Source organism: Trachemys scripta, chromosome 14 (genome assembly GCF_013100865.1).
Source record: "Trachemys scripta elegans isolate TJP31775 chromosome 14, CAS_Tse_1.0, whole genome shotgun sequence".
Taxonomy (NCBI): domain Eukaryota; kingdom Metazoa; phylum Chordata; order Testudines; family Emydidae; genus Trachemys; species Trachemys scripta.
The window spans coordinates 31,653,130-31,665,585 of NC_048311.1; the positions used below are offsets into that span (position 1 = coordinate 31,653,130).

Genomic DNA, 12,456 nt, shown 5'->3' on the forward strand with positions numbered 1-12,456 from the left:
GAGTGTGTGTGTGTGTGTGTGTGTGTGTGTGTGTGTGTGTGTGTGTGTGTGTGTGTGTGTGTGTGTGTGTGTGTGAGAGAGAGAGAGAGAGAGAGAGAGAGAGAGAGAGAGAGAGAGAGAGAGAGAGATGTTGCCCTGTAGCTCGGGCTAACCATGCCCACGGCCTCAGAGCTGGCCGGGATGCAGCTGCAGGGTGGCTGCATCCCCCATCCCCATTCCCTTGCAATCCCGATGCCACTGACTGCTGGCTCCGACGGCCTCGAATCAAACAGGTTCCCTGTGCCTTCTATTCCTGGAGCGCCTTCTACCCGAGCATCTCCCAGGACCGACCAGTTCAACTCAGTCCCTCCTTCACACACCCGGCTCAGTGCTCCTGGCCCCGTTGGCATCAGAGGGAAACTGAGGCACGGCTGGTGTTGAGAGGGAAGCCAATGGGAGCTCTGGGTGCCCAGCTCCCCGCAGTGACGTGCCCCTCTGGGTGCTGTGCCGATCGTAACAGCCAGCGGGAGATGGGGGGCCAGTACCTTATAGCCCTGGATGTCACCGTTCTGTGCCTCCAGGGGCGGCGGCTCCCACGTGACGTCCAGCTGGGTGGCCGTGGCGGTCTGAACGGCCACGTTCTGCGGCGGGGCGGTGGGCACTACAGAAGGAGAGCGAGCTGGGGTGAGAGCGCCCGAGCCCCCCGGCACTCCCGTCCCTCGGCATGGCGGCTGGGGTACGGCGGGAGAAGGGGACAGCTCCTCTTCCATCTGATCGCACCCTCTCCCTGCGGACACCGGGGGTCTCTCCTGCAGCCGCTGTGCTGCCATCCATCCATCCGTCCTGCTGCTGGCCGACAGCTGAGGAGCGGGGCAGGCCGTGGGCACAGGCTGGGTCATTGCGGGGAAGCGCAGCCCCGGCTGCTACCCCTCTGAGAGAGGCTCCCTTCGCTCAGCTGGGCAGGGCCCGTGAATTCCCTGGTGAGCGCCGGACGCGGCCCAGGGACGGGGCGGCCCTTAGTGACCAACGGGGGAGCTCGAAGCCTGCCCGGAAGCAGAGATGCCCGCGCAGCCCTGACTCACCCGCCTCGCCTACGAAGACCTCCTGGGGGGGGCTGGAGGGCCCCTCGCCCGCGGCATTGTACACACTCATGCGGATCTCGTAACGCCTGTGCTTGCTCAGATCTGCAGGGGGTGAGAGGAGGGGAAGTGGGTGTCAGGGAGAGCCAGGCAGGGGCCCATCCACAGGGCCAGGAGTACTCCCTCCCATTAACCCCTTCCCTGCCCCCTCGGGGCTAGGCCGGGCGGTGGGGATGTCCTGTCCTGCTGTGATACCCCAGCCGCAGGGGGCAGCTCTGCTGGTACGTCTGCCCCCCCTCCCAGGTACGATGGGGAGCAGTGAAGTGACTAACAGTCGCCCGTCGGTGGAGTGCGGAGGGGGCCCGTAGGTGGTCGCTGGAATGCGGGGGTGGGTGGGTGGGGAAGTCAGGAGGGGAGCGACACGCAGACGGACAGAGACGAGCCCCGAAGCAGAGAGCGGAGACTTACTGTCCAGTTGATGGTGCGTGAGGTCGGCTCCGGTCAGGTTCCGCACGGCGTACCCTGCTGCGGGCGTTGAGAGGGAGCGCAGGGGAGAGCGGTCAGTGGGGTTAGTCACACACAGACAGAACAAGCAGGGCGGATGCCCCACGGAGCATGGAGTGGCGGGACGGCTGCCAGGGCTAGCACAGGGGGCAGCGTTGGTTAGCGGGCAGGGGGAAGAAACCTTCACTGCTGCCACCGGGGGTACAGAGGAGCCGGAGCTGGGGAGTGCCCGGGAGTGACAGGAGCTGGTTGTGCCCTGCTGTGTGAGTACGCCCCTGGTACTGCCCTCACACGGCTTCCTGCCTCCCTGGCCCCGGCATGCCCGGTCTCTGCCCCTCAGCCTTAGCTCCTCTGGCACTTCCATTAGCCCAGCTGGCAGTGCCAGGCTGCCTGCTACCCACTTAACACTGGGTGGCCTCTGCCCTACCATCCCACTCCCCTTCTCCACTCCCACGGCATGGGCTGCAGCCCTCCCCAGCGGTGCGGCTCCTCTGCGTAGCAGCCTGGGCATTAACCGGTGCCAGCAGGGAGCGCACAGCACAGTGCCAGGGTCGGCGCCATGATCAGAGATGACTGACAGGCCTCAGCACAGCAACCCTGGGACTTGGGGGCTGGGGCTGCTCTCAGGGGGGCTTTAGCATAAGTCTGGGGAGAACCTCAGCCCCTGGCCAACTCCCCTGGCCCCTGCCTGCCCCGGGCCCCTGGCCCCCGGTTCAGCATACAAGAGACTTCGCAAACAGGGAAAAGGGGAAAAAAGCACCAGGTCAAATTTCAGGCTCTCCCCAGCTAACCACGTCCTTCTCAAGCTGTGAGTGCCCTGATTGCTCCTGACCTCGTAGCCCTCTCCAGGTCCCCCCGCCCAGCAGAGAGAAGACCCCCCCACTTGGCGTCAGCACTCACACCACCAGCCATGGCACCCCCTCTGGAGGGTGACGCTGCCCCGAGCCCCGCGGGACACGCCGACACAGGACAGCTCCTGGAGCTCGGCTCGGTGCGCAGGAGGCTCTGGGGCCAGCCGGCTGGTGTTCACACGCAGAGCGCTCGGGGGGGCTGCAAGGCAGGGCTGGGGTGGGGCTGGGCGTCACGGAGAGCCCCATGGGCCAGGGCGAGAGGAATTCCCCCCCGACGTCCCCTCCCCCCGTCTGCGTTCCCAGGGGACGCTGTTCCTGCCCCCCGCAGGAGCCGAATAAGGACACTCACGGGTGAGCTCCGTCCACTTGGCGCCGGGGCTGCTGATGCTGCGCGTGGTGAAGCCGCGCAGCCCGTCGTAGACCAGCTCGCGGTAGCGGATCCGGAAACCCAGCAGGATCCCATTGATCTTGTCCTCGTTGGGGGGCTGCATGGGGGGGACAGGAGCCAAGAGGCGGGTGCAGTCAGGGAGGGGCAGACCATGGAGACGGTGCCTTTCATATCGATGTGCACGGCACTGCCCGCTCCCAGAGCCTGCGCTGCTCTCACCCCTCTGTGGGATTTCCTCCTTCGCTCGCTGCCCCCGCTGCGCCCTGCTGCAAGGAGGCTCCCTACAGCCAGGGCGGGCCCTGGGGTCCCTGCAGAGCCCAGTCCTGGGGTGAGGAGGGATCAATCCTGAGAGGTGCAAGGTACCTTCGCAGCGCTCCCAGCCCCTGCAGGTCTCCAGAGCCCACTGGGGAGCAGCAGTACCCACTGGGGCTAGCCTGCTTCTGGCCCCTCTCTGCGGCAGGCACTCAGAGCCCAGAATGCCGGCGTCCTACTCGACCAATAGCGGCGTGCGGGAGCTCTGGAGCGGATGCAGCGCTGGGCGGCACAGCTGCAGGGTGGCGGGGAGCCAGTGGGGCCCTGCCCAGAGAGAGCAGTGCGGCCAGGAACAGAGGGCAAGGGGATCTGCAGTGCCGAGGGGACACAGCTCCCAGGCCCTCCCGGGAGTCAAGCCGCTGTCTTACAGAGATGGGCGGGGGCAGCGCGGTGCCGCACGGTACCTGCCAGTGGATCAGGACGGAGGTGGTGGTGTGAGGCGTGACCGAGAGGATGGTGGGGGCTTCCTCTGGGGCTGAGGACAGAAGAAACACAGGTGAGATGCTGAGAGGCACGAGGGTCCCTGGCTCCAGACTCCGGCTCCCTTCCTGTGCAGCTCAGGGGGTTGGAGCCGTCTGCATGGTCGCTGGTTCGAATCCCCGCCACTGCTGGGAAGGGTGAGCCGATGGGCCCACGTGACCAACCCCTGCCTTGCCCCAAAGAGCACCCCTGGCCGAGCACTGGACGGACCCCCTCACTCCGCAGACAAGGCTCCAGCCTGGAGTGCGCTGGGAGCCATGACCCAGCGTGGGCTGCACCCTGCCACTGAAGAGACAAGGCTGGCTCCGGTGGCCTTCAGCCTCCGTGTGCCACGTCTCCCATGCCTTCCCGGTGCCGGGGCTGAGCCTGGCTAGCAATGGGGCACCAGCCCAGGCCCGCAGGGAATGGGGGACTGACCGGCCTGCAGGGTGGTGAGTGACTCCGACTCCTGGCTGTATTCGCTGTCCCCAATGTCGTTGGTCGCCTTGACGCGGAACTTGTAGGAGGTGAAGGGCTTCAACCTGGGCCAGGAGGGGAAGGGGAAGGGCGTGAGGCACCGGGTCCAGGGTATGAAATGGCGCAGCGTTGCTTTGGCCAGGCCGTGGGGGAATGAGATCGCCCAAGGAGCGTCACAAAGCCATTCTCCTCGTTTCAGGTGGGGAAACTGAGGCACAGAGCGGTGCCTAAGGTCGGTGGCAGAGCCGGGAATAAAAGCCAGACCTCCTGACTCCCAGCCCAGTGCCCCCACGACACGCTGCCTCTCGCCTGCCTCACCCTGCCACAGACCCTACCAGGCCTTGCCCGGTTCGAAGGCCCCACCTCACCTGTCCACGACGAAGGAGGTGGCGTTGTGGCTGACGGAGGCGGAGTGCAGTGTCCACTCGCCAGCCGGCAGCTCGCGGGTCTGCACGGTGTAGTACCGGACCGGGGAGAGGCCGTCGCTGCCCGGCTCCCAGCACAGCAGCACACTGCGGGCCTTCACGTCCTCCTGCTGCACCATGGGCTTGCTGGGGGGCTGCGGGCGGTCTGAGGAGGAGGAGAGGGGCGTGAGGGCTTGGCCCCATCCCCCCGCGGGCAGGGCCTGAGTTCCACGCCCGTGGCTGGCTCGGAGCAGTGCCCGCCCCTACCCCCCCCAGCCCCGGCACGGTTACCTCTCTTCTCGGTGGTGACCACCAGCGCCTCGGCCGCCTCGCCCCAGCCTTTGCGGGTCTGCGCCGTGATGCGGAAGAGGTAGGTCGACTCTGGCTGCAGGCCGGCGGCCGTGTACTGGCGGGCGCTGGGGTTGAGCACCTCCACGGTGGCGGCGTTGGCGCTGGTGGTGTTCAGGCGGTGGGTGATCTGGTACGCTGCGGAGAAGGAGGATGGAGGCGGTCAGCAAGCGCCGGGGCAAGGGGGCAGAAAGGCTGCTCCAGGAGACGCGGGATGGAGCCAGGACTGGCCGGGGGGACGCCTGGGCCCAGCTCCCCCCACAGGGTCCGGCCCTGGGGCCTGCCCGGGAGGTGACCCCAGCGGGGGGCTGGCTCCCCTGCCTCAGGCTGGGTGAGATGTTTGCAACTGGCCCTTTGGGGCTCACTGTCCATGTCTCCCCCCAGCGGGAAGATGGCGCCCGTGCCCAGCCCATCTCGGTGCCAGCAGGGCTGGGCTCGGGCCAGCGAGAAGGGGAGGGGATGGGGCTCGCCAGCTCTGTGGTTTATCAGGGGAGCAGCTCGGGTGAATCCGGGGCCCAAGGCTGCTGGCTCCTGGAGTAGCTGGTACAGCAGCTGCCATTCTCCCAGCGAGACCATGCCACGCAGAGCACGGGTGGGCCCCCAGCACGTCCCTTCCCCCGCAGGGCTCATCTCAGCTCCATCCCCCGGCCCCAGCCCTGTCGCTCACACACACAGCTGCACAAAGCAACGTCACACCCTCCTGCTGCCAAGCATCCCTAGCGCGGCCCCCACCTCGGGGTCCCGGGACCATTACCCGCACGCCAGGGCGCTCGGAGAAGCGCTTACCTAGAATGATGCCGTTAGGCGCGGCTGGAGGCTGCCAGATCAGCCGGACTGAGGTGGTCCTCACTTCTGGGAAGAGGATGCCCACTGGGGGCCCAGGCACTGGGGCAGGACAAGAGCAGAGGGCACGCTGGGTGACGGGCAAACAGGCTCAGAGCCCTCGGCTGGAGCAAACGGGGAACGGAGCCCGTCCCAGCCCAGCAGGGGGGGAGCCTGCTGGCCAAACCCCGACGCTAGCGACCGCAGGGCCTCCATCGCACAACTCTTCCGGGTGCACCTGGGTGCAAACGCCCCACAGGGCACCCGGGGCGGCAGGGGAACGGTGCTTCCCTCCTTCGGGAGCCGTCCCGCTGAAAACTGCCCACGCCCTGTCTCTGAGTGACGGAGCAGAAAGACTCCCACACGCACACGCGTGGACTTAGGGACAGAGACACCCCCACTTAGAGAGAAACACCGCCCCTCCCTCCACACCCTTAAGGACACCCTCTCCACACCCACCACCACGCACCCTGTTAGGGACCCCCCCATCCATACACACCCCCTTAGGGGTATGCACATCCCCTCCTCAGCATTCCCCGGGGGCACACATGAGCAAATACACACACGTGTGCATGAGGGCCCAGATACACAGTCAGGAATGCTCTCTCCTGCCCTGTTACGTCCCCTCGTTGTATTTCTAGGGCTGGCACCCCCACCCCCGTCTGCCGGAGCCTCCAAGGACAGGCAGAGAGAAGAGAAGGCTGTCCGCACGGAGCGTGGCGAGGGCCGACCAGACGCCGTTTTCTCCCCATCCCAGCGTGACGGGGGCACTACCCCTTTCACAGACTGGCCCTCGTTTCTGTCCGGCCTCACCCCGTGTGTCACCCGCCGCGAGGGCCCCCTGGTCCAAGCTCCCCCGTCAGCGGGAATGGGCGGGGGAGGAGCGGCGCCTACCGTCGTCCAGAGTCCTCTCCAGGATGGGCGGGGAGCTGGGCGCGCCGTCTCCGATCCGGGTGAAGGCCAGCACACGGATCTCATACAGCACGTACTTGCCCAGGCCCGCGAGCTGGGCGCTGCGGGAGGCGTTCCCCTCCGCCGGCCAGAACCGGGCCCGCGCGTCCGAGTCCTTCTCCTTGTACACGACCTGGAACAGCCCACGTGAAACCCACGGAGCCACCCCGCGGCTGCCCTGCCATGCCAGCCGAGCCCACTTCCCAGGCTGAATGGGGCCCGGGCACACGACGGCCTCTCAGTTCACAGCCCCATCTTGGTCACCAGGGGACACCTGCTCTGGCCCCACGTGAGAGTGCCACGCCGCACGCAGGGCAGCCTCTCCCCAAGGGACTGCCACGGCAGGAGCATCCACAGGCATGTTTCAGGGAGCCCAAGAGTGGAATAGCCACGGGCCACAGGACTGGGGGAGCAAGGGGACGTGGGTTGGGATTGAGGGGCAGGGGCAGAGCTGGTGGCGGGGAGCCCAGGGCTGGCATAGCAGGGGGGTTGTGGATTGGGATTGAGGGCAGGGGCAGAGCTGGTGGGGGGAGTCCAGGGGTTGTGGATTGGGATTGAGGGACGCAGCTGGTGGGGGGGAGCCCAGGGCTGGCATAGCAGGGGGGCCGTGGGTTGGGATTGAGGGACACAGCTGGTGGTGGGGAGCCCAGGGGTTGTGGATTGGGATTGAGGGACACCGCTGGTGGGGAGGAGCCCAGGGCTGCGTCACAGGGGCTGTGGGTGGGGTTGAGGGGCACCAGCCCAGCTATTCAGAGGGGGCAGCTGGGTCTGAACAAGGGATCACACAGGATGACACCCACCTTGTAGCCAAGGATGAGCCCATTGCGATCCGCCTCAGGGATCTCGTTCCATCGGACCAGCATGCTGCTGGAGGTGGTGGCCAGCGCGGACACGTTGGTGGGGCCGGACGAGGGGACTGGCGAGGGGAGAAGAAAGGGAGGTCAGAAGCCGGCCCGGCTGCTCCCCGTGGCAGTGGGGCCGGGCAGGGCACACCCAGGCAGGGGGCAGGGGGCAGCCGGGCATAGGACACGGCGGGAGGTACCTGACTCCCTGGTACGCCCCAGCACGACATGGCTCCAGGGCCCGGCCCCGATGGCGTTGAAGGCCTGCACCTGCACGCGGTACTCCATCCACTCCTCCAGGTCCTCGATGGTGTATTCCCGCTCCACCCGGTCGTGGATCACGTGCGCCACCGTCCTGCCCCGCCCGTCCGCCCGCGTGTACCGCAGCCTGTAGCCCACCGACTCCGGGTTCCCATTGTACTCCAGCTCTGGGAGCGGCTGGGGAGGGGAGGACGCTCAGCACCAGCCCTCCACCCGCTAACAAACGTACCCTCCCCCACACCCAGCAGAGCCCCCGCTAACCCACCTACCCTCCCCCACACCCAGCACAGCCCCGGCTAACCCATGTACCCTCCCCCACACCCAGCACAGCCCCGGCTAACCCACGTACCCTCCCCCACACCCAACACAGCCCCCCGCTAACCCACGTACCTTTCCCAACCTAACTGCTCCCCCCATAGCCTACCAGACAGCCCCCAGCTAATCTGTACAAACCTCGCCTCCCTTCTGGACTCCTCACACAGCCCCCCATTCATCCATGTTCACCCCCTCACCAAACCCAGCGCTGCCCACACTAACCTGTGTGCAGGCTCCCCCCTCACTGCCCACCCCCATTGCAATGCACAGCCAGGCTGCTTCCACCCCCTCCCCACCCCGGGAAGACAGTGGCTAACGCTGCATTAAACAGGGCTGCAGCCCCCAGACCCTGTGACTGCCGTTTTCTCCCTGCTTCATTCCCGGCTCCCCACCCAAGGGAGCGCCCCGGGTAGATGTGGTGGCAGTGCCCATCCCGGGCAGGGGGTGGGCACAGGCCTGGGGTTTCCAGGACGCGCCCCGTGCTCACTCACCATCCAGCGCAGCCACAGGCTGGTCTCGCTGGCCGTCCGCAGGGTGACGTTGGCGGGCGCCACGTCCGGGGGAGCCTGCAGGGTCTGCATCCTCCTGGAGGGCACGCTGGGCGGGCTGGTGCCCACGATGTTCACCTGCCGCAGGCGGAAGCTGCGAGGAGCGGAGCCGAGTCACCGTGGGCAGGGAGAGGACTCAGGAGGGCTGGGGGCACCCCCCAAGCTCCTGACCCGGGGCTACAATACAACCCCCACCCCTGTCAGTGCAAAGCTCAGGGCGCCCCACCATCAACGCTGAACCCATGCTGTGCTCCGGGGGACACTAGGGGGCGCTGCTGCTGGGGAAAGGTTCAACCACACCTGGGACCCAGAGTTCCCCTCCCTGATGCTCTCGGGCTCCGCTACCTCCCCTGGTGGGGGCTGACGCTGGGGGTACGGTGCTAGGGGAGGAGAGGCTCTGCCCAGCCCCTCTAGGCATACCCGTCTTTGGCAGAGGAAAGCCCAGCGCCCGATGGGCTGAGAAGATCCATTAGGGCCAGGTAGGGGGACCAGACAGCAAGTGTGAAAAATCAGGACGGGGCTGAGGGGTAATAGGAACCTATATAAGAAAAAGACCCCAAAATCGGGACTGTCCCTATAAAATCTGGTCACCCTAGGGCCAGGCCCCCTTGCTACCAGGGTGGGCGCCAGCTGCCTGCCGGGCGTGGAGGGGGGTTGTAGCAGCCATGGCACTCGCCAAGCGCTGGTCCCCAGCACCCACCTGTAGTACATGTACGGGTGGAGGTTGGGCACCTCCATGGAGCGGGCGTCGGGGTCGTTGGCCAGCTGGTGAATAAGCTCCCACTCCTCGTTCTCGCCGATCTGACCCACCTGTGGACAAGGGGGTGGCGTGAGGGGCAGTGGTGCTGCCTGCGCTGCACATGGGCCGTGCCGGTCGCTCCTGTCGGTGCAATGTCCCAGCCCAAGGCGGCGGAGGCCGAGAGCTCCCAAGTGCAAGGTGCTGTACACCCCCCAATAGGCTTGGATTCCCCGGCTCCTTCACCTCCCCCTCCAGAGACCCCTCACCTGAGCTTCCACCAGCCAGCGGGAAATGGAGGTCTTCCCGTCGTAGCCCGGCCTGAACTGGAGTGTGACGGAGCGCGGGCCGATGTTGGAGATGCCCAGATTGGTCGGCGCGCCGGGGAGCTCTGCAGGGAGAGGACAGGATGGGAGGGGACGTCCTGTCGTGGGGCCGGGGGGCAAGTGTGGCCGGCCTTCCCCCTCCCATCAATGCCCACACCTGGGCACCCGCGTCTGTGGCAGCAGTGGGGGGGACCGTAGGGGAAAATGGCACAGCTACTGGAACATCATGCCCACGCCCAGGCAGCCCTAGGGGCAGAGTCACCCCTAGCACGAGCTCCTGCTCTGTGCTGCTCGGGCCCAACCTGACCCCCTGCTCCAGACCTGCTCCCAGCACGTTCTTCGTGGGGTGCCCTCCACCCAGGGCAGCTGGACGGTGGTGATGGGAGCAGAAGGGGGCTGGGAGCCGGGTTTACCTGGAGGGACCCCGGAGGAGATGGTGGAGGAGGACAGCTGGCCCTGCCCCTTGGATGTCATGGCGGCCACTTCGATGGTGTAGGTGGTGAGGGCGGTGAGGCCGGTGACGCGGTACTCCAGGGTGACGTTGGGCAGGTAGTGCGTCACCCGTGTGTTGGTGCGGTTGTATTCCTCCCAGGAGATCCGGTAGCCTGCAAAACACAAGACAGCCACATGCACACGGGGGGGTCACACTCAGCCCCTCACTGCGGGAACCTCCCCCTCGCTCCCCCGGGGGAGACACCCTTCAACTTGCCCGCACTCCTCCCCAGGCTACCGTGTGGGCCCCAGCCAGTGCAGTGCCACCCTCATTGCTGGCAGAGGGGCCTCACTTCCCAGATCCCCCCAGCAGCCTGACAGCCCAGCGCAAGGGGCCACTAGCCAGAGGCCGAAAGGCAGAGCCAGCTCCTTGAGTCAACGCTGGTCCCTTCTTCCCCACACCCCTCGCTTGCCAACCCCTCTGCGGTTCGGGATGTTCAAGCTGCCTGGGGGGGGGGGGGGGGTTGGGAAGGTCCCACCCGCCGGCTCTTGCCCCGAATTCTCCACCGAGTGGTCGCCACGGAGCCAGTTCCCCACCATCGTCCACAGCAACATCCGCCCGGTGTAGCGGGCGCTGCCCCGGCCACGCCAGCGCCTCCTTGGCACGCCGTGACGTGGAGGGAGCCAGACGTGGCTGGGATGCGGAGGATGGGGCCGAGAGGAGCGGGGTGGAAATGGGGTAACTGAAGCACTCCAGGAGAACGGCAGAAGCTGCAAGGACTTTAGGCCTCCCGCATGTGGGAAGGAAGGCGCAGGCGGGTGGGGAGACAGGACTGTCCTGCAGCACAGAGTGCGTTCCCGGCTGCTGCCTTGGGCAGCGCCAGGCTGCAGCTCAGCTGGGCCGGGGGAGGCTCCGGCAAGCTGCCCCCCGGGAGCCCCTTACCGGTCAAGATGCCGTTCTTCTCCAGGGGCTCCTGCCAGCTGACCTTCAGCGACGTGTCCAGGATGTCGCTGAAGCTGAGGTGCCCCACGGGGCCAGGCGCTGCCCAAAAAACCCCAACGCCAAGAGTTAGAGTGGAGCAAACTGCACATCTCAGCACCCCCTGTGCGGCCAGGCCGAGGTGAGCTGGGGCGAGCCGGGGTCTCCCCAGGGCGCTGGCCAGTGAGAGTGAGTGGTGAGCTGGAGTGAGCAGGGGTCTCCCCGGGGTATTCCCGACGGTGAGTTGGAGTGAGCGGGGGTCTCCCCAGGGTATCCCCCACGGGGAGTTGGAGCGAGAAGGGGTCTCCCCCATGGGGAGTTGGGGCTCTCCCCGGGGTATCCCCCATGGGGAGTTGGAGCGAACGGGGGTCTCCCTGGGATATCCCCCATGGGGAGTTGGAGCGAGCAGGGGGTATCCCCCAGGGGGAGTTGGAGCGAGCGGGGGTCTCCCCGGGGTATCCCATATGGGGAGTAGGGGCAGGTTCTAGGGCCCAGGCCCCTGGCTCTGCAGGCGCTTCTGGGGGCTGGGCTGCACGCCCCACCCTGTGTCACAAGGGAATGCAAGGCCTCTCCGTACCGTCCTCGTGGGTGCGCACCAGCTGCGGCGGGCTGCGCGGGCCGTCGCCCGGCGTGGTGAAGCACAGCACGGAGGTGAAGTACTCTGTGAACTTCTTCAGGCCCCCGATGTAGCCCACGTGGATGCTGTCCTGGAAGTTGGGCCTCACCGTCACCATGGTCACCTCCTCCGCCTGCTCCGGCTCCCACGCGATCAGCTAGGGGGGCAAAACAACAGGGTCACAGCCCCGTGTGGTGGGGAGAACCAGCCCTCAGCCCCACGGCTGCCCCCTCAGCAGCCTCTCCTCCAAAGGACGGGTGGGTGAGTGACGGAAACGCCCGGGGTGTCCACTGATCATCATGGGGACCAGAGGGACACAAGACGCCAGATCACTGCCCCAGCCCCACAGCAGGAAGGGCTGCCTGTGTGGGGGCTCCACAAACGGTTCCAGCTAGCGAGCAGAGTGCATGGGGGGCATTTCAAGGCCAGAGGGGACCATTATGGGCATCGAGTCTTTCTGACCTCCTCCGTAACATAGCCCGGAGACCCTCGCCCAGCGATCCCCGCTTTAAGCTCAACCATTTGTGCCTGAAGGAGCATGGTATCTTTCGGTCTCTATTCAAAAGGATGGAGGGATAGCTCAGTGGTTTGAGCACTGGCCTGCTAAACCCAGGGTTGTGAGTTCAATCCTTGAGGGGGTCACTTAGGGATCTGGGGCAAAATCAGTACTTGGTCCTGCTAGTGAAGGTGGGGGGCTGGACTCAATGACCTTTCAGGGTCCCTTCCAGCTCTATGAGGTATATCTCCATATATTAAAGACACCGAGTGATGGAGAATTTACAACCCCCCTTAGTAACCTGCCCCGATACTTAATTAGACAGACTGGA

At 66.2% G+C, this 12,456-nt stretch overlaps 1 protein-coding gene across 1 annotated transcript in view; it reads right to left on the reverse strand.

Moving 5' to 3' along the window:
- The window catches only part of SDK2 (sidekick cell adhesion molecule 2), a gene marked incomplete in the record, with an annotated part of 161,505 nt that overhangs the window by 24,767 nt on the left and 124,282 nt on the right, over positions 1-12,456 (reverse strand). The window contains 18 exon segments of the mRNA XM_034789869.1: positions 525-640; positions 1,062-1,163; positions 1,527-1,583; positions 2,763-2,898; positions 3,518-3,588; positions 4,011-4,114; positions 4,418-4,619; positions 4,745-4,939; positions 5,588-5,686; positions 6,518-6,707; positions 7,375-7,490; positions 7,617-7,854; positions 8,484-8,634; positions 9,241-9,350; positions 9,546-9,667; positions 10,016-10,207; positions 10,978-11,076; positions 11,591-11,786. Coding sequence (XP_034645760.1) covers positions 525-640; positions 1,062-1,163; positions 1,527-1,583; positions 2,763-2,898; positions 3,518-3,588; positions 4,011-4,114; positions 4,418-4,619; positions 4,745-4,939; positions 5,588-5,686; positions 6,518-6,707; positions 7,375-7,490; positions 7,617-7,854; positions 8,484-8,634; positions 9,241-9,350; positions 9,546-9,667; positions 10,016-10,207; positions 10,978-11,076; positions 11,591-11,786 — 2,496 coding nt within the window.